The sequence below is a fragment of the Schistocerca piceifrons genome, chromosome 1 (genome assembly GCF_021461385.2).
Source record: "Schistocerca piceifrons isolate TAMUIC-IGC-003096 chromosome 1, iqSchPice1.1, whole genome shotgun sequence".
Classification (NCBI taxonomy): Eukaryota; Metazoa; Arthropoda; class Insecta; order Orthoptera; family Acrididae; genus Schistocerca; species Schistocerca piceifrons.
In genome coordinates this window covers 927,286,447-927,313,552 of record NC_060138.1, presented here as the reverse complement: position 1 = coordinate 927,313,552, position 27,106 = coordinate 927,286,447, and the positions used below count along the sequence as shown (strand labels likewise).

Sequence of the window (27,106 nt, the reverse complement as noted above, 5' to 3'; positions counted from 1 at the left end):
AAATTCTATGAGAGGAATGTGGATGGCACCCTCGTTCTGTTTTGTGGAACTGATGATGAAGTAACATACGCTTTTAATAAATTCAACTGTCTGCATAAAAATATCTAGTTCACCCTTGAATATGAAGAGAACAGCGCCATATCTTTTCATGACATGAAAATATCAAATCAGAACCAGGAAGTGTCTTTCATTGCCCCCAAAAGACCTGTTGGTACACACGCTACTATACCAAACTGCTTTACACATCCGACCTCCCACAAAAAGCTGCATACAGATCAGTGCTGTGCAGACCCCCAAAAATTCCCACTTCAACATACGGAACTCTAACAATAACAGAAACCATGTAACATATTGCGATAAACAGTGCATCTGATCCTTTAGTCATTAATACCATGTCACAACGGATAAAAAACAAATTCGACAAACTACACTGAAAACTGATAGCATTCCAGCAGTGAAATATAACGACTTTATAACATCTTTCCCAACCGAATCAATGCGTGCAACCAGGCCAGTGGGGGTGCAAATTTATGCTGGTAAGTGGGTTCATACGGCAGGTTCTTCGTAAATTTGAGTCGATTTTGTAATCACTGAAATAGCGTTACATAGCACTTCTATCCGTGAAGCTTCATATTGTCTCTCTTCCGGGTGCTTCACTTTCTTTGTCAAACAGTATATTAATTTCCACGTTTTTGCATTAGGTTTTAGAGGTACGTATATGGAGGTTTCAAACATACACTGAGATTTGTTGAACACTTTTGTTCCAGTTTGCAGCTTTCGATGAGCCCTATAGTCGCTAAAATAATAGAGAGGTTCTGTCAAGAAGCTGTTTGGATCTGACAACAAGCATTCCAACTTTCGATGCGGGATATTGTGCTGTTCTTATGTAGATATTATTTAATTATGCAGTCTTTTGTTTCTTCAGTAATTGGATAGCCGTCTCAGGCGTCTTTATACAAAAGGTAGCTGTTAGTCGTTTGCTGCGCAGTGCGTAGTTTTCGACGTCATTTAGGATGCTATTATCTAGCTAAGCCTCGAGATTTCACTAGTCTTTCAGTCGTTCTCGTTATAAATTGTTGACTCCGAAGAGAGTGTTTCCGAGAACTGACGTCTAGAGATTATAAGTCACGTTCTTCCGGTCGCGCGCGCTCAGTTCCGCGAGCCTGCGCCTCCTCTAGTCACATCCTGTCTCCAAGTGGCACGAAAGCTTATCGCGGATCACGAGTGGCTGATAAGGAAGAGCGTCACCTGAGCCGCACCGCTGCGTGGATAAGTACCGCGTCAACAGCCAGCTACACGCAGTTCTCACAGCAGTCGCACAAGGAGCCGAACCACCACCATGAACTGCGCAATGAGCACCGTCAAGTACCTCCTCTTCTTCTTTAATTTCCTTATTGTGGTAAGTAGTGCATTCCGCAGAGCGAATCCTGCGTGTTGTAACTGTAAACATAATTATTTTATAATGTGGGCTTTCACGGGCTGATAGGCGTTGGTCGATATACAAAACTTTCTTCTGACGATTCATCTCTGACTGGGGGAGATATCTTCAGAGGTAAAGTAGCAAACTGCAACCATAACTCGGGGGAGTTATAGCTAGACGGTGTAAAGGGCACCATAGTCCATCACATGAAGTAGGCTACGAGATTATCCCTGGTAATGCCAAATTTCTCGATTGAAAGTAATCGACCGTAAGTCTTCCGAGACAACGTTGACATCCAAATTTTATCTAATTTAACACTTTCCTCTTTTCTGTTAAAATTATGATGTTTGTAAATCTTATTAGCCTCTCTATACATGCACGCATGATAATGTTACGTTTTCGATATTATGCTCATCTCACTGAATTTTATTTTATGATCGCCTCCTTGGTAAACATGTTCCGGAACGGTCAATTTATCCGTATGTCACTGGCAGAAATTCCTCTTTTGTTCAACTAATCGGGTGTTAACATTTCTTTTTGTTGGTACCAATATAAACCCGCCCACAATTAAAGGAATTTTATACATGTATACCCGGTGTAGCCAAAGGATATGGTATCTCTTTTGCTGAACTTAAACATTTTTTTATCTTCCTGGTGGCTCTGCAGGTAGTTTCCACACTATACTTGCTCAGCACTTTCCCACTCACTTAGAACAACCATTCTTCTTGAATATCGAACGTGAATGTTCAATCTCATCTTTTAAATCACCTGTTGGAAACGTAGCTGAAACAGGATCTGTAATGGGTCTTTTGACAAACATGAACGTTGTTGTATAACGTGCAGGTGGTACTCCACTCTGGCAGCAAAGTATAACGACCACATGTAAAATGTATGCAAAAAAAATGGTTCAAATGGCTCTGAGCACTATGGGACTTAACATCTGAGGTCATCAGTCCCCTACAACTTAGAACTACTTAAACCTAACTAACCTAAGGACATCACATATATCCATGCCCGAGGCAGGCTTCGAACCTGCGACCGTAGCAGTCACGCGGTTCCACACTGAAGCGCGTAGAACCGCTCGGCCACACCGACCGGCAAAATTTATGCATCTTCCCGACAAAGCAGATCAGTTCTCTTATTTAAATGTCTCTCTGACAAATTAAATTTATGATCGAAAACATAAGCTTAAGATATTATTTCCTTGAAGTCGCTGATAAAATTTACAGATTTCTTGACCACAGGAGTCATACCGAACTTAAATTACCCTGTTGCTGGGGGAAACTGGATAGTTGCTTGATTTGTGTGACACCTTCATTTTCGACAAACATTACCCAATGGCAATAACTTTTTTATATTTCGTTTCAGGTCAATTAAGCACCATGTCAAGATAACCATTTATAATCTTTTCCTTCATCCTTCCCCAAAACGCTTTCATTTTCTCCGAATCAACACTATTCCTCTCATTTGGGCATTTGATTTTTTTTTTTTTATCTTTCTGAAAACCTCGGAATTTCTTCACTTCTAGTCTAAATTCTTCTCTCTTGAGTAAGGTCTCCTGTTCAAATTGCATTTCTTCTAAGCCCTGTTTTGTCTTGCATCGCCACTCATTTTATTTGAACATTTTCCTGCTTTGGAAGAATATGTGGATCTCCTTTGTTAAGCTTCCTTTATTCTCTCTCTATATATCTAGAGATTGTAACACGTCTTTCCTCTATCTCAATTGTTGTTTTAGGGCAAAATGAATATAGTTCCTTATGTGAACGCAATACCCAGTCGTCATCTTAGTTCTTTATTGGACCTAATATTTTTCGCAAGATTCTTGTTTCTATCTCTTCCAAATTTATTAACGCTGTTTTACATTAGATAAAAACATTTTTTCCGAATAATAGAGGACTCTGTTTTTCAATTACTTAATTTAACATCTCTAAAAAAACATTTTTTATAATACAGGTTTCTCACTTTCGTATAAGTTTTGACAGCATTAAGTAATACGTAGAAATTACACAAAATTCGTCTCAGATTTACACGCGGACGCAATCAGAACTCGTACCAACACAGATGTAAAGGTCGTATCCGTAGAAGACCCAGTTGGGCTCACTGATAGTGGTCACAGTTCTAAATTTGGTTATAGTAAATTACTGCTTACTTCCGAAATTTACATAGACACATTCCAGTTGATCAGAATTCATCTCGACAAGATTGCAGATTCGATTTGGTAGGTTGTTACTGAGTCTGTCAAACATAGATGATATTTCGCTAGCTCTAATCAAGAAGTCACAAATTCCCCTATTCAGTCGTATTTCCGTAACCTATATAGTTAAGTGTCTTACACTACGGCCGAAAAACAGCCTCATAGGTCCCATAACACGGACAAAAAAAACGGCTGAAATGACTATAGTCGATCACATCTTACTGAACGATATCTGCAATATACACTGAGGTGACTTAAGTCATGGGATAGCGATATGCACATATACAAATAGAAGTAGTATCGCGTAAGAAAGGTATAAAATGGCAGTGCAATGGCGGATCTGCCATTTGTACTCAGGTGATTCTTGTGAAAAGGTTTCCCGTACGATAGGAATTAAAAGACTTTAAAGGCGGACTGGTAGTTGGAGCTAGACGCATCGGACGTTCCATATGAGAAATCTTTAGGGACTTCAGTATTCCGAGACCCACAGTGAGTGCGTCGAGAATACCAAATTTAAGGCATTGCCTCTCACCACGAACAACGCAGTGCTCGAAGGCCTTCACCAGAAGACCGAGAACAGAGGCATTTGCGTAGAGACGTCATTGCTAACAGAAAAGCAACATTGCGTAAAATAATCGCAAAAATCAATGTGGGACGCACGACGAACGTATCCGTTAGGACAGTGTGGCGAAATTTGGTATTAATGAGCAATGGCAGCAGACGACCGACACGAATGCTTTTGCTGACAGCACATGGCCTGGTCAGATGAGTCCCAATTTTAGTTAGTAAGAGCTGATGGTGGTGTTCGAGTGTGGCACAGACTTCACAGAGCCATGAACCGAGGTAGTCAACAAGGCACTGTGCAAAGCTGGCAGTGGCTCCATAATGGTGTGGGCTGTGTTTACATTGAAGGTATTGGATCCTCTGGTTAAACTGAACCGATCATTGACTGGAAGTGGTTATGTTCAGCTACTTGGAGACCACATGTAACCATTCATGGATTCATGTTCCCGAACAACGATGGAATTTTTGTTGATGACAATGCGCCATAAATATTAGCTGTTGGTTTGAAGAACATGCTGGAAAATTCGGGCGAATGATTTGTCCACACAGACACAGTATAACTCAGTTTTTTCGCAGGGGAGCTCCAACGACTTATTGAGTCCATGCCACGCTGAAGTGCTGTACCACGACGGGGAAATGGAGGTCGCACACTATATTGGGAAGTATCACACAATTTTGTCACCTAAGTGTAGAAACAATGATCTTTCAATGAGATTTCAACTCCTGATAAAAAAAGGAAGTTGATGCGTTTGTGAAAACAGTTCGCAATTGATTCTGCTCTACAGTTGCAAATCGCTGCGCTAATGATCTGATCTATAGTCTGTTTTCGAGGTCAGTACTCGTAATGAACGATGGCTGCGCACTTGTCTTATTCCTATTCTCTGGCAGTTGTCACCTAAGTGTAGAAACAATGATCTTTCAATGAGATTTCAACTCCTGATAAAAAAAGGAAGTTGATGCGTTTGTGAAAACAGTTCGCAATTGATTCTGCTCTACAGTTGCAAATCGCTGCGCTAATGATCTGATCTATAGTCTGTTTTCGAGGTCAGTACTCGTAATGAACGATGGCTGCGCACTTGTCTTATTCCTATTCTCTGGCAGTGGGTATCAACTTCATAGTCTCATATTCATTGATGCCACGAAACTTTATGCTGATGGTTCTCACTTTGAACGCAAAAAAGCACCGATTCTGCGTAGCAAGTATTCAAAAGTCCTTGGTAATTTTCCGGACATGTGTGGCACCGGACGTATATGTACAGGCCGCAGAATGTCTGTTAATTGTAAGCCAATGGTTTATGGACATGAGGCTGCGTTGCAGAAGTATCTCAGGTGCGTCCCACCGGGTTCAGATCGGGCAAATTTGGCGACCAAGACGTCAACGTGAGTTCACTCCTCAGACTACTGTAGCACGATTCTTGCCTTGTGACAGGGCGGTTAATCTGCTGAAAGATGCCACTGCCTTCATGGTGCCGTCAGTTGGTGCCAGAGTCCAATGGTAACCCCTGTCAGTGTGTTCCATAGTATATGCCTCCATCCGGCCACCCACCCTATCTGACCTGTATACGTAGCGCGGTGCTTCTTTCGAGCAGCCGCTCGCCTGCCTACCTGGTGTAGCAAGAAATGTGGTTCATCAAACCAGGCACCACATAGTCACTGATCCCGTGCCCACTGCAGTCGTAATTGACGATGTCATTGGGTCAATATCGAACACGTAGGGTTTGTCTGTCACATAGCTTCGTGTTCACTAATATGCCCTGAACAGTGTGCTCCGAAGTACTTGCGTCTGCACCAGAACTGTATTCTGTCGTCAGATCTACAACCGATCATCGCTTATCATATTTTAAAAAGCGGGAAAGCGCTCTGTGACAAGATGTGAACGTCCAACACTTTATCACCTACTCGTAGTTTCACTGTATTTCGACCACTTTGCATAGTCGTACACGACAGTAGCACGCGAACAGTCAGCCTGTTTCGCCATTTCCGAGATGCTCGTCCCAGGCGCCGGGCCATAACAACCTGCCCCTTGTCAAAGCAGGTTTCCCGATTTGCGGCCCTTATCGACGATAGAATGATCCCCAAGTCGTCACTGCCTTGACTACATACTTTCCTTGCCACTTCACGTGCACGCAATGCCACCAGTTCCTATTCAGTCTCGCGGTGGGCTGTGTTGTAATACTCGTATCTTGACTTATAGGGGTGTCTCCGATAATTCTGTGTCACATGAAACACATTCTCCCAAGACTTTTCTTGAAGAGCATTTCACAATCCGAATTATTGCAGAAAGAATGATGGATACTGCTTCACTGTCTCTCTTCGTGTCAACAGGAAACTAAGACGCATTGCACTAAGTGGGTCCAAAAATTTCAGCTATTGCATAGCAACAGGGCGACTGTCTCCATTTCATGTAATGCCACTGCAGTAAGCCACATTCCTATCGCATTTCATGTCTCTCTAACGTTGTCATTCCAACGATAAAATAATTAAAGAAATGTGTCGTGTGGCACCACGGCCTGGTCCAAGTCTTTCAACTGGACGTCACTTCGGTGAGTTGCAGATCCTTAAATCCAAGAGCACCCACCTTTCCTCGGACAGTTACCCATCCAAGTATAAGCCGTGTCCCACGTTACTTAATATCGGTGATCGGGAGGGAAACGGTGTTACCAACGTAGCAAGGCAGTTAGCTGATTCACGAATGAAAATGGCGAATAGTGAGAAAACTTTCTCTACTTCTCGTCGGAAACCAACTTCCAGCGAGTAGCACAACACCTACGTGCATCAAGACCTCGATGTTCCTGCCACAGAGAGGGATGGCTCAGTGCTTGAGGTTCTGGACTCACATACGGAAAAAACGGAATTCCAGTCACATCCGCCCATCCAGATTTAATTTTTCAGTGGTTTCTCTAAATCTTTTATTGCAAGTGCTAGGGTGGTTTCTAGCAGAAGGCCGCTCGACATTTCGTTCATTGTCTTTAGATAATTTACACTTGAGCGCCGTCTCATATGACCTCGTAATTCAGAGACATAAAGCTCTTATATTCCTCCTTTCTTTGATGTTCCTTCTTCCTATCTGTGCGAACCCATTATATGACTGCAAGCCGAAATTTTAGATTCTGTTTTATACGACGTTCACATTCGTTGTAGGCTCCTGCCACGTTACACCCGAAGCTAACAATTGAAATATGGGAATACACAAAACGCACCGCTCACAGACAAAGAGTGCTGGCTTCTGGTTAAACGTTGTTTCAATCATTTATAGAAGCTTTCCAAATTCTGCAAGAATAGGTCTCTCTCTCTCCGGTTTACCGAGCGAGGTGGCGCAGTGGTTAAACACTGGACTCGCATTCGGGAGGACGACGGTTCAATCCCGCGTCCGGCCATCCTGTTTTGGGTTTTCCGTGATTTCCCTAAATCGCTCCAGGCAAATGCCGGGATGGTTCCTTTCAAAGGGCACGGCCAATTTCCTTCCCCGTCCTTCCCTAATCCGATGAGACCGATGACCTCGCTGTCTGGTCTCCTTCCCCAAAACAACCCAACCCAATCTCTCTCCGGTTTCTCGAATTTCTGTTGTCCTGTATCATGGGGAACCTTTTAGCTATAATAATTGTATATTTTAATTTTATAAACTGGGTAATTCAGCTACACTTACTTATGGGTTTAATGCAACCAGCAGAGCCTTCAAATATCACGTGCAAGATTTTTATATTCTCTCGCTCGCTATGCGTAAACTATTTGTGCTACAGAAAAAATGAACAGGACATTTTTGTAGGCAATTTAATGTAGATACATTTTGTTCCAGGGTGCGTTTTTTCTTGCGGTCGTAGTCCTCGAATTATTCAAGAAAATTTACAAAAATTACCTTTAAATGCGTTGTTTTTTTTTTTTTTTTTGTTTTTTTTTTTTTTTTGTAACTCAGAAATCGTCATCTCCAGCGAAAACATCTCCCATTACAAAATTTAACTACATTAGATTTCTTACAAAAATGTCCCATTCATTTTTTCTGTAGAACTAACTGTTTGCGCCTAGCAAGCGATAGAATACGAAAATCTCGCGCGAGGATTTTAGGCCTCCTTTTGTTCCACAGTTGCCGTTATACAAGAAATATAGATTATAACCTATTATTATTTCAAAAGTAATCGCCATATATGTTGATACATTTATCCCACTGTGAGACAAATGTTTGCGGTTGCCTTCGAAACAGTGATTGTATGCACAGGTGCACCTCTTTGTCCGAAGCAAACTGACATTCAGGTGGCTCTAAAGTTGTTTCGACTACGGTGAAAATGTTTTGATGGGAAGCCCTTAAACATCCTCCAAACAGTCCTGATCTCACTCCAAACTGTTTCCATGTTTTTGCAGCCTCGAAGAAAGACATCTGTCGCCACAGATTTGCTTAGGACGAAGAGGTGCACGCCTGCATGCAATCATGGTTCCGTAGGCAACCGCATACATCTCAGAGTGGGATAAATTTATTAGTAGTTATGAGTACTTTTGAAAGAAGTAATGGTTTACTTACTTTTTTCCATTATAACTATCGCAAACTTCGGTTATAAGTCACAGAATGTTGATCTTATGGCCCTTCCGTACATTCAAGGCGGATCTCAACTTTCTTGTAAGTACACATCAATTTAGTAACGATTAAGACTCGTTACGGTATGACTTTGTAGCAGTAACAGAATATGTGATTGCAGGTTTCCTAGGCGTATTCCGATGATGAAATCTTCTCGGGTGATAAACCGAGAGGTGGCGCCATCTTGTCGTAAGCGAAGATGGTGTGTAGGAAACTCATCCAAACGTTGCGACAAGACGATGCCACCACTGAGCTGGTCACCCGTGAATATTTCATCATCAGTAATAGAATAGTTACATTACAGCTTGCTTCTCGAAACTTTTGAATGTATTTCATTTCATATTTCGAAACTGGCGTCTTGCTCAAAATATTTTGCAGAAAATCATTACTTTATTAAGTCCCATCGAAAAGATATCCTACATAGGAAGAACTGTCTCACGGTGAAGAACGTTCGATATGTTTTATAATTTGCTCTTTGTCAGCAGAAAGAGAAGCAGACGAAACAGCCCCTGCTATGCTCTGATGAAATTTGGGTACAGATGGATTCAGAGGACCGTTCTCTCGCAGTGCGTTCTTTCGATGATAATACTGCTTCTAGCGTCCTACATTTGCCGTGTCCTTGTATTCTCGAGCACTTTCCATTGTTTTCCGCAAAATTCTTCGCATGAAACTGAGTGCCCTGTGTTTACATAGTACTGTACCATCCGAATTCAATTTTCTCGCTACCTTTACAATATCACGAGTTGGTGCTAGTAAATTTCCTGCGGAAAGACCACTGACTTTTTCCTTTACTACGTTTGTTCCGATGAAGCTGGACTCGATTTCTTATACGCTTGTTGACGATGGGACGTTAGTGCTTTATCCAAAAGCGAACTGAAGAGAAATATTTTCTGTATGTAACACCCAATGTTTCAGCACTTTTAAATATAAGTATATTAAGTACACACAGAACTGATAAAATCTCATGTCTTACCTTCTAGAAATATTTAGAGTTAAGCGACAAGCATAAATCTTATTTTCGACAGCCTCGAAACACTTTCAGTTGTGCTTCAGTTTTGTACTCTCCTATCAAATTATATTATCAAAATTGGAAAAGTAAATGGAGGGGTATTGCTTATTGTTAAGACGCAAATATCATTATTTAACTAATACATTTCGGAGCGGTCATTACAATGTCGTCAGTATAAATAATTGGTTTAACTTGTATTTCTGCTGAGTCTGCGTAGATAGTTTATTAAACCATACGTACATATTGCACAGTCAGATACCAGTTTTTTATATAACTGATTCAATGTTAAAAAATAACTTCTCTGATAAATAATTTGCCTACGTTTGCAGCTGTGCGGCATAGCCCTCCTGATTCCTGGGATCATCGCCCTTGTCCAGCTTGACGACACTTACTATTTCCTTGACGCCAAGTTCAACGTGCCCGCTATCGCTGTGACGTCGGTAGGGGGTCTCCTACTCGTCATTGGCTTCTTCGGTTGCTGTGGTGCCATCAAGGAGAACAACTGCATGATCAACACTGTAAGTATCCAAACAACAGATGTGTTGTCTTTCTAATAAGCCACGCAACTACGTCCTGCATTCAGACAAATACTTTCGTGAAAGGTCAGCAGTTCACGCTCAGAATAATTCATTTACATAAGAAAATTCTGTAAATTCATACCCTGATTGCCGTAAGAGATTCGAGGTGTTACTCTAACAACCCGAAACGACCAGAAGCTACCCATGTTTCGCATTCGTACGTATTGTTCTTTCGTGAAATGATTCTATGAAAAACCATCCGTTCGCTCGGTAAAATTTTTCGAAGACAGTATACAATTATTTATAATGATAAAGGGATCTTACAACGGAACCTGGCGTGATTAGTGATAATTTATCTCAGTCAAAACTTCGCAAAGAGTTTCAGTTAATTGATCGATCTGTTGGGTGATTTGTTGGTGTCAATAAATGCTCTTTCGCCTACTCCTGTCCGAATAAATCATGTAGAAAGCAATTACACAATAATCGTTTTAGTCTGCTAATTATTGAAATTTATGAAATGTATTTACACGAAAATACATCTGACTGCTTTCAGTAGTTGACCTGCTGACCTATTTGTGTTGGTTTGTAAGTATTATTCATGAAATACAATGTTTTATATATACTAAGACATTTCGTGTTATCTTTTTCAGTACGCAGTTCTGGTAGTACTAATCGTTATAGTGGAGCTTGCAGTCGGCATCACGGCATTCGTTTACCGCGACGACATCGGCGATATTCTGAGCGACAGGCTCCGGAATGCTGTCTCCAACTATGGCGAAGACACTGAAGCATCAAAAGCCATAAACGCTCTCCAAACAGAGGTAAGTGGTTAAGGCAATCAGAATAAAGTAACAGCTACGTAAATTCTCCTTTTCTAATTTGTATGTGTGAAAGGTGCAAAGGTGCAAGCTGCACAGTCGTTCAGACTTTGTGTTAAACGGAGTAAAACTGCAATTGATGCCTAATTATTCTGCGAACGGAGTAAAGTTAGTCATACCACACTTCAAAGTAAATTGCAAAAATGGAAAATGAACTTTTGAACTATATAATGGAAAACGAATTCACACAGTGACATCTTCGTACAAACTCTAGAAAGAGTCGGGTGTTGGGATTCACAGAAAATGACATACAAATCTCCTGTTTCTGTGTTTTTCTTTTCAATCAGCATTCTGTGAACCATGTGCGTAGTCAGTTCATTGGTCGTCTAGGTGTGACATGGACCGTCCCGCAGATGTTCTGAAACTAAATAAGTTACACGGCCAAGTGGGATGAAAATGTTAAAAATTGTATTTTTTTATAAATTTCAATTTCTTATAATAACTGCACAATTGCTATATTTATCTGTCCGTCTTATCTTACTGCATTTTACACACGTTTCAATACATGATCGAAGACTATAATAAACATTTAAAAACTTTTATACTCGTTAAACATGCACCCGCAGAATTTGGATAAGTATAGTAATATCTGCAATATTGTGTCTGTTACGAGACTTCAGCAGCCCAAAGAACATAGTTCCAGTTAAGTACTGATAAAAAGTTTTATTGGAACGTCTTCAGACTAAAACGCAGAAAAATGACATTTTCGATAAATGCGCTGCAGAGGAAATAGAATCAACATATGCTGAAGCCCCAGACATTAAAAATTTTGCAGCTTAAGATATAGATGGGCTCTGTTTATGACGACAGAAATTCAATCTTATGTGAGGTTTGCATTGTTATTTGTGCAGTCCAGAGAAATACTGGAGGAACTTGAACACAGTCGTATCGTCCAGAGTCACTAACTTGGCTGTGGTATTCTCTTAGGGAACTTTGACCTTATGCTTTTTTAACTTTAACTAAATAGTTCTGTCTTGAAAAATTAAATAATTAAAATAAGTTATTGAATAAAACAGAACTTCTTTTTGAGTAATTTGGTCATGGAAGAAATTCTATAGGTTGACTGGTTGGGAACGGATTAAGACAGTAAACAGTGAGGACATCAGTTCCTAAACGAATGGTATAATTTAATATGAACAAAGAGGAGATTTTGGAAATTTGTGGTAAGTTCTATGGGACTAAACTGCTAAGGTCACCGGTCCCTAGGCTTACACACTACTTAATCTAACTTAAACTAACTTACACTAAGGACAACACACACACCCATGCCCGAGGGAGGAGTCGAACCTCCGACGGGGGAAGCCGCGTGATCCGTGACAAGGCGCCCTAGACAACGTGACTACCCCGCGGGGCAACAAAGACGAAGTCTTGGATTAGTGTAATCTGAATTACGTTATGTATCTCAGTTTAGAGAGAAATGCTCAGGTAGCTAGCTCATATCTTTTATTTTATGTTAATTATTAGGTTGGTGCATAAGTTTGTGGCGTTTTTGTTTTGGATATTGCTTTTCCGATTGCTGTTGGTTTATTTATAGATTGTCATTTTTTATTTGTAGTTTACTGTTGCTATTTGAGTTATCATATTGCCATTTTGTCGATTGGAGATAGTGAGTGGAGCTGTGGACGCCAGGAAATGGAGTGCCTAGTGGAGATAGAGGACCATTCCCGACAAGTTCAACAGAGGTGTGACAGCAGCGAAGGCAGCCAGAAACATTTTTGCCGTGTGTGGGAATAATGCCACTGAACAGAGCAAGGCACGAAAATGTTTTTCGAGTTTTAAAGAAGATAGTTTTGGTATTACTGACTCTCCACTTTCAGGAGGACCTTCGGGGTTTCACGAAGATCGTTTAAAGGCATTGATCCACGTCAGTGCACTCGAGAACTAGCAACTGGGATGAGCTGTGAGCCTCCACCACTGTCCAAAAACTGCGTACAGGATGGAAGGTTCCAAAACCGGGTGTACGGGTACCGCATGGTCTAAGCCAAAATTACAAACATCAAGGGGTGGCCACATTTCCATCTCTGCTTGCTCGTCATCAATCGGCTCGTGAACGATATCGACCATTCCTATCCCGTATCGTCTCTGGTGACGAGAAATGGTGTCTTTATGCTGACGTAAGGGAAAAAAGGAACTGCTGAGTCCAAAGCAGCAACTCCCCTACAAAGACCTGCACGCATGCGCAAAAGATAATGTGATGCATCTGGTGGAACAGCGGCGTTGTGGTGTACTACGAATTGCTTCCCTGAGGCGTAATCATCACTGTGACTTTTATTGTCAAGACTGCACGAAGTGATGTTACTCCACCATAAAGCCCGCCCACCTTCTGCTTGATTGACAAAAAGCGCTATACAGGAGTTGGGTGTAGAAGTCATTCGTACCCACCTTATTCACCTGATCTTGCGCCCTCTGCTTATAGCCTTATCCGATATCTATAGAAAAGCCTTCAAGGAACTTCCGTTCCGGATGAAAATACAGCCCAAACAGGGCTCGACGGGTACTTCGCCTCAAAACCACGTAATTTCTATAGTTGCAGAATGGAAGACTGTTGTAAACAGTGAAGGAGAATATACACTACTGGCCTTTAAAATTGCTACACCACGAAAATGACGTGCTACAGACGCGAAATTTCACCGACAGGAAGAAGATGCTGTGATACGCAAATGATTAGCTTTCCAGAGCATTCACACAAGGTTGGCAGAATATGGAATCGGTGGGTTCAGGAGGGTAATACGAAACGCCGTGCTGGATCCCAACGGCCTCGTAACACTAGCATTCGAGACGACTGGCATCGCTGTAACGGATCGTGCAGCGACGTCTCGATCCCTGAGTCAACAGATGGGGACGTATGCAAAACAACAACCATCTGCACGAACAGTTCGATGACGTTTCCAGCAGCACGGACTATCAGCTCGTAGACGATGGCTGCGGTTACCCTTGACGCTGCATCACAGACAGGAGCGCCTGCGATGGTGTACTCAACGACGAACCTGGGGGCACGAATGGCAAAACGTCATTTTTTCGGATGAATCCAGGTTCTTTTTACAGCATCATGATTGTCGCATCCGTATTTGGTGACATCGCAGTGAACGCACATTGGATGTGTGTGAAATCTTATGGGACTTAACTGCTAAGGTCATCAGTCCCTAAGCTTCCACCCTACTTAACCTAAATTATGCTAAGGGAGGGAGGACTCGAACCTCCGCCGGGACCAGCCGCACAGTCCATGACTGCAGCCTCTTAGACCGCTCGGCTAATCCCACGCGGCTTGGAAGCGTGTATTCGTCATCGGCATACTGGCGTATCACCCGGCGTGATGGTATGGGGTGCTATTGGTTACATGTCTCGATCACCTCTTGTTCGCATTGACGGCACTTTGAACAGTGGACGTTACATTTCAGATGTGTTACGACCCGTGGCTCTACCCTTCATTCGATCCCTGCGAGACCCTACATTTCAGTAGGATAATGCACGACCGCATGTTGCAGGTCCTGTACGGGCCTTTCTGGATACAGAAAATGTTCCACTGCTATCCTGGCCAGCACATTCTCCAGATCTCTCACCAACTGAAAACGTCTGGTCAATGGTGGCCGAGCAACTGGCTCGTCACAATACGCCAGTCACTACTCTTGATGAACTGTGGTATGGTGTTGAAGCTGCATGGGCAGCTGTACCTATACACGCCATCCAAGCTCTGTTTGACTCATTGCCCAGGCGTATCAAGGCCGTTATTACGGCCAGAGGTGGTTGTTCTGGGTACTGATTTCTCAGGATCTATGCACCCAAATTGAGTGAAAATGTAATCACATGTCAGTTCTGGTATAATATATTTGTCCAATCAATACCCGTTTATCATCTGCATTTCTTCTTGGTGTAGCAATTTTAATGGCCAGCAGTGTATTATTGATGAGTGTCTGTTATGTTTATCTGTTATGTTTATTAAACTTACGGGAAAACTCTGGGAACTTATGCACCGACCAATACATCTGTTTTTGAGAGAAGTATAAAACTCTGTCTTTAATAAAAGTCACCTAGAAGGAGCGAAGTCACCCCAATTTACAGTACTTATCGACATATTTGTCGCCCTCACAATTGAAGTAATTGCTGTTTTACGGCATGAACAACGCCTCACATCTCGGCATGGAGATGATAATTTGTGGAGCTGTGATGTGGGTGACACTTTCAGCTGGAGTGCTGCGGCGCAGACAGCTACAAGGACTACCCGACGGAGGACCTGCCGCCGTCGTGCTGCGCGGCCGGGTCGTCCTGCTCCAAGAGCCCCGGCCAACACTTCGCGACTGGCTGCTCGGCCGCCCTGGCCGACTTCATTGAGTCCGTCGGCACTCTCATCGGCGGTGTCACCATCGGTGTCGGAGTAGTAGAGGTAACATAACTACGCAGTATTTAGACAAGGCGCTGGACAACATTGTGGTGAAATACGCAGCTTACGACCCAGTACAAATCGGCGCATAATGGAGGCGTGAAAAACACAGAATTTGCATCGTCATACAGGAAAAAACTGGCCAGATGCGAGTAGGACTCGAGCACTGAGGGTTTCGTACAAACTTAATCTAATATTTGTGTAGTTTATTCATCCTAGGAATCGAGAATTTCAACGAATTTTGCTTTAATCGATATCGATACTGGCAAGATAATTGTCCCGGGAATTCCAAGACCTTATCAAAATCTCTACACTACTTTATTAGACAAGCCCGGACATACAAAAGGAAGCGAACGGCGGACTTCAGTTTATACATGTAGAGGGAGAATATTTAATAAAACATTTTAATTACTTACTGAAACATGACTACAACTAACATTTGATTTTTGCATGCAGTAATACTCGCCTATTATGTTTTTGATGGATGACGAATGCAATACATGTCCAAATGGCGAAAGATATTTTTGCGTGATGTAATTGCCATTTAACAAGTTTCCATTTTTTCACGCTACCTGTACTGTGAAAACCTGCTTCTTGCAGGATTTCATGTTTCTAGGTCAACAGGAAGTACCCTGTACATTTGAATGAGTGAGTTTGCGAGTATCAAAATTATGACACAGAAACGGCCGAATGGGCTCATTGCATTGAATTAGAAACTTAATATTTTTACACCGCCAAGTCCCTATAGACCTTAGTATGTGACATCAACTGGAACTTGATACGCCAAACTGTCCCAGAGGAAAAGGTTCTTAACAGACGGACAGGCAGACAGACAGCCGGATGAAAATGACAAAAAATATTTTTTCGTGTTATATGATTACATATCAACAGTTTCCGAATTTTTCCTTAACTTCTACTGTGAAGCTTAACTTCTTACGAAATCTCACAACTCAACGGGAAGCAGCCTAAAGGCTTTGATGAGTGAGTTTTTGAGTGTCAAAATATGTGACATAAATGGCCGTATCTTTGGCCTGAAGTGACTTAGAAGCTTAAAATTTTTCCACCTCCAAGGAGCCATAGAGCTTAATACGTGACATGTATTTCAGCTTCCTATGTCCACCCGTTCCTGAGAAAAAGGATTCTTAACAGTCGGACAGACAAACAGACGAACAACAAAGCAATCCTGTGAGGGTTCCGTTTTTACAGGTTGGGGCGCGGAACCATAAGAAGAGAAAAACACCAACGAAAATGAGCCACTGTACATTGACACAAACAGCGAGACATTTGAATAACTGAATTCAGTGAATTTCCTTGACAGTGCAAGCTCACGTTTTGTTACTCATCCAAACAAGTGCAATGGCTAGTGGGTCGTACTTACGTCATCGAACTCCTACTGACTGACGCACACTATGTCACTGTAACGTTCAGAATCCATCTATCTAGCGGATGTCTGCAATCTCTTCTTTTACATCACTTAGAGGGGGCGAAAGGTGGGAGAAGGGTGTGGACGGGGATTACACTAACAACTTTTAACTCAATGCTTTTCATTGAAAAATGCTGAAATTTACAAGAAATGTGTCTCCTGTTTAATAATTAGCTAATAAGTAACTAGTTTCATACTTTTATTTTGTGGAAATTACTTCAAAAAGTCAAATATATCTCAAACTCGAATATATGCCGTATGTCACAGTCATTCAGATACCTAATAAAATCATCACTGCTGCAATTTTTAATGAATGTTCTTGCTTAAATTTAGACTTAAATGTTACATGTTAGATTGAAACCATATTTTGAATTAATTAAAATTTTGCACTCAATTTCTTTCGTGTTTCTGAAGTGCAATTTTAAAGATTAAAAAAGTTCTGGAAAGTATTGTGACTGCAAATCAAAATTACGCTACCATATCTAGTTGCTTTTACAAAAAGCAAATTGAAGATTCGCTCGTTTTTAGGACACTAATCATTACTAAATATTTCAAATTAATCTCTTATATTCTCCCTTTGTTTGCGGATACTAAACATGTACATTCTGTCTTCTTTGCTTTTCGACCTCTTTTTTCACACTTGCAGATATACAAGTTACAAAAGACGGTATTCAACTTATGCAACTAAATATATTTCTATAAAATTAATTTCGTTAACAGTTAAATCCACGAATAATGAAGTCACTTATATTGAAGGAGAAATGGCGTTGTTGGTCACAGATTCGGTGATTTATTTCCGAGGCCTGACAAAACATTATGTAGCAGAAAGATATTTACAATTGAGATTTTCCCTTCTCGTGGTGGGTCGGCTGAATTACCGCCTGAAACTTTATACCTGTTCTCAACGGTAAAGACGTCGACAAGATAGTTGTTTTATAAGCTACATATCGGATTTTGATGGGTTTGAACGAAATATAATCGTATCGACGTTTACAAAGATAAGGTTTTATCTCTTATCTGCAACACACAGTGTACTTTCCAGTGCCAACGAATGATTGATACGGTTGAAAGCGAAGGAGTGTAACTAACAGAATCACGATTCTGGGAAAATCAGGTTCAAACTTTGCATCAAATCAAAATTCTATGTTCATTTGTTACATTGCCAATAGTAACCATCGTACCATCAATGCAGTGGTTATTAATAAAGTTATACACACAATATAAGACAGTAAAATTCAAATGTTGTGCTCAGTAATGCATTTACTAATACTCATGTTACCACTTGCAGCCTTCTCCCTGCAAATATGTCACTTACATCCCTCTGACTCTACTAAATTCACGTTCGGAATGACCCTCAACAGTGCAGTACAATATTTAGTCCCATTTTCATCCATTACATTAATACATACACGGAAACTTTTATTGATTATACATACACGGTCCAGTCACATTAATGTGACTACCGCCTTTGCACGACGTCAGTGTGCAATAACCACTCACGGGCGGCAGGTGGCAACACTAGCAGTGAAGGGTATAGAAAGCGTGCCAGGGGGACGCGGAAAACAGTGAAGTTGTTGTCGTAATTCGGAAACGGAGTGATTTGTCTGACGTCCAAAAGGCCAAAATGACTAGCTTTCGGGGGAAGGGTGGAAGCATTTCCGAAAAGGCTAAGTGTCTAATCTAAATTCTTCAAGTGCCGCCATGGTTAAAGTACCGGGTGATCAAAAAGTCAGTATAAATTTGAAAACTAATGTGGATAGAGAGGTAAAAATTGACACACATGCTTGGGATGACATGGGGTTTTATTAGATCCAAAAAAAAAATAAAATTCACAAAATGTCGGACAGATCTCTTGCGCTCATCTTTTGGTGATGATCGTGTGCTCAGCCGCCACTTTCGTCATGCCTGGTCTCCCAGGTCCCCAGACTTGAGTCCGTGCGATTATTGGCTTTGGGGTTACCTGAAGTCAGAAATGTATCGTGATCGACCGACATCTCTAGGGACGCTGAAAGACAACATCCGACGCCAGTGCCTCACCATAACTCCGGACATGCTTTACAGTGCTGTTCACAACATTATTCCTCGACTACAGCTATTGTTGAGGAATGGTGGCGGACACATTGAGCATTTCCTGTAAAGAACATCATCTTTGATTTGTCTTACTTAGTTATGCTAATTATTGCTATTCTGATCATCTGAAGCGCCATCTGTCGGACATTTGTTGAACTTTTGAATTTTTTTGGTTCTAATAAAACCCCATGTCATTCCAAGCATGTGTGTCAATTTGTACCTCTCTATCTACATTATTCCGTGATTTATTCAGTTTTCAAATTTATACTGATTTTTTGATCACCCGGTATATCGTACATGGCTTTTAATTGCGCTATCCAAAATCGGCGCCAAGACTGTTGCGGTGCACTACAGGCCATAGGTGTCTGCGGCTCGTGGTCTTGCGGTAGCGTTCTCGCTTCCCGCGCTCGGGGTCCTGGGTTCGATTCCCGGCGCGGTCAGGGATTTTCTCTGCCTCGAGATGACTGAGTGTTGTTCCCTCGCAAGTCGCCGTAGTGGCGTTAAAGGACTTGTGGAGCGGCGCCGGAACCGCCCCGCGAGGGGTCTCCCGACCACCAATGCCATACGCTCATTATTACTATTACAGGCCACAGGTGACAGAGGTGAACGACAGTTGTGGAGATATGTACGAGTGAGTAGACATGCAACTGTTGAGCAACTGACCGCTCAGATGGACCGAGGGGCTTCCAACCGTGTCTCCTCAACGACCTTTCAGAGGACGTCGCTCCTAATGGGCCCCCGCAGCAGGCACCCGGTTCATGTAGCCTTTCTGACTGCTGTTCATCGGCGACGAATGCTGTAATAGGCCCCCTAATACCGCAACTGCACGTCCACTGTGTAGTGACAGGTGGTTTTTCACATATATCACGATTTATGCTCTATTGGACAGATGACCGTCGATGTGTACGGTGTGAAATGTCTGAGTGCGAACACCCTGCAACCAAGAGGGAGCGTTGTCGTCTGGGGAATGTTTTGGTAGCATTCCCCACTTGATCTCGCCATTCTGTATGGCGCAATGGATCAACACAAGTAAGCATCTATCCTCGGGGACCGTATCCACCCCGACATGCAGATTTTTATGTACCGTGTGAACAAAAAGTCAGCATAAATTTGAAAACTGAATAAATCACGAAGTAATGTAGATAGAGAGGTACAAATTGACACACATGATTGGAATGCCATGGGATTTTATTAGAATCAAAAAAAAAAAAAAAAAATACCAAAGTTCTAAAAATGTCGGACAGATGGCGCTTCATCTGATCAGAATAGCAATAACTAGCATAACAGAGTAAGGCAAGGCATGATGATGTTCTTTACAGGAAATGCTCAATATGTCCACCATAATTCCTCAACAATAGCTGCAGTCGAGGAATAATGTTGTGAACAGCACTGTAAAACATGTCAGGAGTTATGGTGAGGCACTGGCGTCGGATGTTGTCTTTCAGCATCCCTAGAGATGTCGGTCTATCACGATACACTTGCGACTTCAGGTAACCCCAAAGCCAATAATCGCACGGACTGAGGTCTGGGGACCTGGGAGGCCAAGCATGACGAAAGTGGCGGCTGAGCACACGATCATCACCAAACGATGCGCGCAAGAGATCTTCCACGCGTCGAGCAATATGGGGTGGTTCTAATAAAAACCCATGTCATTCCAAGCATGTGTGTCAGTTTTTACCTCTCTATCTACATTATTCCGTAGTTTAATAAGTTTTCAAATTTATACTGACTTTTTGATCACACAGTATATATTTTCTCCCTCAGCACGATGGCATCCACCAGCAGGACAATGCGATGTGTTACATAGCTCACAGTGTATGTGTTTGGTTCGAAGAAGACCAGGATGAATTTTCCTTTACCGCGCTCCCCTGGCAACCAGACTCATCCGATTTAGTAGCTAAGTAGCTAAAATAGTATTCAGGAGGACAATGTTTCAGATCTCCTTCGGCCAGACTGATTTATCTGTTCTGTGACTAATCCGAATGAGATCGGGATGATGCATTCAATGAATTCGTACCTTCTTTTTCCGTCCTTCACTACTCCATCACGATTGACCCTTAACTTCGGGTGAAGTTCTAACATTGCTTCCCTTCTTCCAGGTTTCATGCTCATGTTAATTTTCTTTTCTAGTGCAGACGATTCACTAAAAGCATTAGTGTTTTCAAAACGACATATATGCAAAATCCGTTAATACATGTATTTACATCTACATCTACATTTATACTCCGCAAGCCACCCAACGGTGTGTGAGGGCACTTTACGTGCCACTGTCATTACCTCCCTTTTCTGTTCCAGTCGCGTATGGTTCGCGGGAAGAACGACTGCCGGAAAGCCTCCGTGCGCACTCGAATCTCTCTAATTTTGCATTTGTGATCTCCTTGGGAGGTATAAGTAGGGGGAAGCAATATATTCGATACCTCACCCAGAAACACACCCTCTCGAAACCTGGACAGCAAGCTACACCGCGATGCAGAGCGCCTCTCTTGCAGTCTGCCACTTGAGTTTGCTAAACATCTCCGTAACGCTATCACGCTTACCAAATAACCCTGTGACGAAACGCGCCGCTCTTCTTTGGATCTTCTGTATCTCCTCTGTCAACCCCGCCTGGTACGGATCACACACTGATGAGCAATACTCAAATACAGGTCGAACGAGTGTTTTGGAAGCCACCTCCTTTGTTGATGGACTACATTTTCTAAGAAGTCTCCCAATGAAACTCAACCTGGCATCCGCGTTACCAACAATTAATTTTGTATGATCATTCCACTTCAAATCGTTCCGTACGCATACTCCCAGATATTTTACAGAAGTAACTGCTACCAGTGTTTGTTCCGCTATCATATAATCATACAATAAAGGATCCTTCTTTCTATGTATTCGCAATACATTACATTTGCAATGTTTAGGGTCAGTTGCCACTCCATGCACCAAGTGCCTATCCGCTGCAGATCTTCCTGCATTTCGCTGTAATTTTCTAATGCTGCAACTTCTCTGTATACTACAGCATCATCCGTGAAAAGCCGCATGGAACTTCCGACACTGTCTACTAGGTCATTTATATATATTGTGAAAAGAAATGGTCCCACAACACTCCCCTGTGGCGCGCCAGAGGTTACTTTAACGTCTGTAGACGTCTCTCCATTGAGAACAACATGCTGTGTTCTGTTTGCTAAAAACTCTTCAATCCAGCCACACAGCTGGTCTGATATTCCGTAGTTATTTAGTGAGAAGGACCCAAGAGAAGAATCCCAGACAGTAACATGTACTACCAATTACAGTAATTACACCGACGGAAAAAATCGCAATATCAAAAATAATTAATATGGAGTAACGAAATTTCGGGAATTCATTTGTCTAGGTACCATATTTAAGTGATTAACACTGTAAGATCACAGGATAATGTAAGCGAGAGATAATCCATTGCTAATATGAAGTGCTGGTACATTAATAACCGGAATAACAGCTAGACGTTTGAATGAAAGCAAGCAAACGTGCGTGCATTGTGTTGTAAGGTTGCTGGATGTCAGTTTGTGGGCTGGAGTTCCATGCCTGCTGCATTAAGTCGGTCAATACAGGAATGGTTAATGTAGTTTGTGCATGACGCTGAAGTTATCGTCTGGTGATGTCCCATATGTGCTCTATTGGAAACAGATCTAGTGACCGAGCAGGCCTAGGCAACATGTCGACCCACTGTAGAGAATGTTGGGTGAACGCTATCCTATTGGAAAACACTCCCTGCAATGCTGTTCATGAATGGCAGCACAACAGCTCGCATCACCAGACTGATGTATAGTTTTGCAATCAGTGTACGTTGGATAACCACGAGAGTGCTTCTCCTGTCATATAAAATCGCACTCCAGACAATAACTCCAGGTGCAGGCCTAGTGTGTTTAGCACACAGACAGATTGGTTGCAGGTCCTCTACTGCCTTTCTTCTAACTAACAAACGGCCATCACTGACACCGATGCAGAACCACCGTTCATCAAAAACACAACAGACCGCCACCCGGCCCTCCAATGAGCTCTCGCTTGAAACCACTGTAGTCGCAAATGGCGGTGGTTTGGGGTCAGTGGAATGCATGCTACAGGGTGTCTGGCTGGGGCTGTCCTTGAAGTAACCGATTTGTAGCAGTTCGTTGTGTCACTGTGGTGACAACCGCTGTTCAAGTTGCTGCTGCAGATGCAATACGATGCACCAGAACCATAGGCCGAACGCTATGGTTTTTTCTCTCGGTACTGCCACGTGGCCGCCCGGAGTACGGTATCCTTGCAACCGTACTTCCTCGTGACCTTCTTTGCCAGCTATCATGTACAGTGGCAACTTTCCTATAAAGTCTTCCTGCATTATCGCAGAAGAATTATCCATTTTCTAGCCCTATTAGGGCAACGGCCTTGCCGCAGTGGATACACCGGTTCCCGTGAGATCACATAAGCGCTGTCGGGCGTGGACGGCACTTGGATGGGTGACCCTCCAGGTCGCCATGCGCTGTTGCCATTTTTCGGGGTGCACTTAGCCTCGTGATGCCAGTTGAGGAGCTACTCAACCGAATAGTAGCGGCTTCGGTCAAGAATACCATCATAACGGCCGGGAGAGCTGTGTGCTGACCCCACGCCCCTCCTATCTGCATCCTCCTCTGAGGATGACACGGCGGTCGGATGGTCCCGGTAGGCCACTCGTGGCCTGAAGACGGAGTGCTTTTTTAGCCCTATTAAGCGACCTCGTTTAAAGTCAGTGAGATGTCGATAATGGCGTCTTTGTCACCTTAAAGGCATTCTTGGCTGACATCAGCTAACCAAGTCTAATCTCACTTGTAACTAACAATTACGACAGTTACAGCCAGTATTTAAAGCAAACCTGATTTATATCCTCTTAGTGGCGGTATTAGCGCCATTCTTACGCGACTGGTGCGAAATTTGAATTGACATCGCCCTTCAGAGGCAGAAACACGCCTACCAACTTTCGGTTATGAAGCGCTACTCCTTCTTGGTGTTGCCATTTTTTTACCATTAGAGTGTATATCACGCTAGCAATCAGACGTCAAATGAAGTTCCATGTTTAAATTCTTCAGCACACAAACGAATAATAAACTACAGTACAAAGTGTACATTAATAAGGTAATAGAAAAATCTAGCTCCATTATCTTGGTAAGAAGAAGTACGCCTCAAGTTGTTCACTCCTGAACGAAAGGGTACAATAATTTCAGTTCCGAGTATTTTAGAGATAATTTTCTGTATTACTGCATTAACAGAACTTCGTTTGATGAAAACGAGTGACAGTACTTTTACTTGTAGCCGTTTCAAGAGTAAGAGGCCTCTCTTAGTCCCTGGAAAGTTATTTCAAATCGAATTTCTATTTGAAATGGTACTTCTATTTGAAGTAACTTTCCAGGGACTAAGCGAAGCCTCATATTGATAAATTGTGTGAATCCCCAGACAACAAAAATAAATTCCAGAACCAAGTCATTTACTGCTGCAGGAATATTTTTCTACCTGTCTTGGCATTTATTTATTTATTTATTTATTTATTTATTTTGTCATCAGTCTTCAGACGGGTTTGATGCGGCCTGCCACGAATTCCACTTCTGTCCCAATCTCTTCATCTCAGAGTAGCACTTACAACTTACGTCCTCAATTATTTCCTGGATGTATTCCAATCTCTGTCTTCCTCTACAGTTTTCCCCCCTACAGCTCCCTCTATTACCATAGAAGTCATTCGCTAATATCTTAACAGATGTCCTATAATCTTGTCCCTTCTGCTTGTCAGCGTTTTCAACATATTCCTTTCCTCTCCGAGTCTGCGCAGAACCTCTTCATTCCTTACCTTATCAGTCCACCTAATTTTCAACGTTCGTCTGCAGCGCCACATCTCTAATGCTTCGATTCTCTTCTGTTCCCGTTTTCCCACAGTATATGTTTTACTGCCATACAATGCTGTGCTCGAAACCTACATTCTCTATCTTGGTTATGGAAGTGCAAATCCCTTTCAACGTTATAAGGAATGATGTAAACAGTAACTTAACCTTCTTCTTTTGATATATAAATATCGCACAAGAGCTTCTGTGGGAAAGTAGAAGAGTTACTGGAAGGAGTGAATCTATAAAAGAAGGTCGTACTGCCTGCGAAGGGCAATGTTCCGTGTTTGAAGACCGGCATGGCAAACAGTTTTCATCTGCCAAATGTTTTTACAAATATGTAAATGTTAAAAAACATACGAAGACTGTAGTCATCACATGTGGGCGAACGTGTATTATCTGATATTACGTAAGCAATAACAATTATCGATATTCTAACCAGAAAGCAGCGTTAGTGTGGCGCAAGTTATTGCACCGCTGCGCGGCTAAAGAGCAACTGATCTACTTATCTGTATCTAAACTGATATTTACTAATATGTATGTTGAAAATTTAGCTACAGATGTGAAGCTCCTTGCTTTGAATTAAAGAACTCATAGAAAGAATGAAAAGGATTGTGGTACCAATGACTGTTTACTAATAACTTTGTAATCGCGAGACTTGGAAAGTGGTGTCTAATATAATGATGGAGAATAACTGAAAGGTTTTGATGCAAGGTTGATATAACCAGATATTTCTTGTGGTAACTACATTCAGTCGCTAATTTTCGATAATTTTTGTTGCAGGTCGTGGTCATTGTCTTATCTTGCTGCCTGACGAGGACAATACGCAAGGAAAGGGCTTTCGTCTAATGGACACTGCTTCAAGATAGCGTATTCATTGCCACTAAATATAAGTTATTTATTATATGTTATTTTCTTACATAAAAATATAGTTATTTCTTACAACATTCTCTTATTACGTCTACCAAACAGCTTTCCTTCTCACCTCACAATCTTCCTTCAACTAACTAATTTTCCTTACTATTTTCCAGTTTCTCCACGACCTCACCATATCATGCATTTGTTCCTAATTCATTACCTCCGAATGCCAATTTCTATTTCACTCATAAATAAACCTCTATGGCTACACTCTCTGACTGATGAAATATAGACGTTTAGAGAATCGTGTTGAAACATTCTCCATTACTTTTTCTTGTGTTTTACATAATTTAACTTGGCAATTTTAGTGTCAAACGAAAAAAAACACACTTCCGTTGACAACGAGAGAAAATAAATGATATCCAAATCCTAAAAACCACGTACCATAAATAAACTGCTTGTATGAGGCTCTGAGCACTATGGGGCTTAACATCTGAGGTCATCAGTCAATTAGAACTTGGAACTACTTAAACCTAACTAACCTAAGGACATCACACACATCCATGCCTGAGGCAGGATTCGAACCTGCGACCGTAGCGGTCGCGCGGTTCCAGACTGAAGCACCTAGAACCGCTCGGCGACATCGGCCGGCACCTGTAGCAGAAGTCTAACAGCGGCACGTGGCTCTCATGAACAGCAGACGTACCTGTCAGTTCTACATCTTCGAAATCCAATAGCACATCATGGCCCTGTTAAACTCACTCGATCTTAACCTGCAGTGCACGTGGCAGTACTTCGCGCTCCATCATATGTACCCATAACAAATCGTGCTGGGGAAGTCGCTACACCCATAATCGAGTACCAGACCAAACTGGTAAAAGCTTAATATATTGTCAAGGCCCAGGGTCCTCCACTATTGTAGGTGTACATTCGTTACAGCACTTGCACAAAATTACAAGAGCTTTTAATAAGATTCACAGTTCACGCGACCATAAATTCATTCTCTTGACCCGATAATACTGACACTCAAAAAACAGTTACTTGCTCTAGAATTTACGCTGCTATGCTGCTACAACTGTACAACACTTTACGGGACATGATTGTTGCTACCTGACAGGCGGGACTTCCCATTACAGTGCCAACGTAGTTTAGAAATCTTTGGCACTTCGTAACCTGATATTCTCCGGACATAAAACTATAACTTAACATCACTTTTGAAGGCAAGTTGTCATCAGCGACCCTGAGATCACAACCCTGAGGCAGTAAACACTGAAATAGTCAAGGCGTCCAACTTACCGACATGAACTGTAATGGTAGCAACGCAGCTGGCACAAGCATTGTGGTCTGACGTCGTCCATGTCAAAAATCAAAATTA

General features: G+C 42.1%; 1 protein-coding gene across 1 annotated transcript; it reads left to right on the top strand.

Moving 5' to 3' along the window:
* The first annotated feature begins 1,330 nt into the window (after nucleotides 1-1,330).
* LOC124728181 (CD63 antigen-like) lies at nucleotides 1,331-25,767 on the top strand. Its single transcript, XM_047248486.1, has 5 exons — nucleotides 1,331-1,399; nucleotides 10,084-10,272; nucleotides 10,923-11,093; nucleotides 15,334-15,531; nucleotides 25,657-25,767. The coding sequence occupies exons 1-5, from the start codon at nucleotides 1,340-1,342 to the stop codon at nucleotides 25,720-25,722; spliced, it is 684 nt and encodes a 227-aa protein (XP_047104442.1). The 5' UTR covers nucleotides 1,331-1,339; the 3' UTR covers nucleotides 25,723-25,767.
* The last annotated feature ends 1,339 nt before the right edge of the window (nucleotides 25,768-27,106 follow it).

Excerpts from the sequence above, each read along its gene's own strand:
- LOC124728181 (XM_047248486.1), top strand. The coding sequence starts at position 1,340 with ATGAACTGCGCAATGAGCACCGTCAAGTACCTCCTCTTCTTCTTTAAT. Across the intron at positions 1,400-10,083 it reads TCTTTAATTTCCTTATTGTG|CTGTGCGGCATAGCCCTCCT; the intron begins GTAAGTAGTGCA and ends CTACGTTTGCAG. Across the intron at positions 11,094-15,333 it reads TAAACGCTCTCCAAACAGAG|CTGGAGTGCTGCGGCGCAGA; the intron begins GTAAGTGGTTAA and ends TGACACTTTCAG.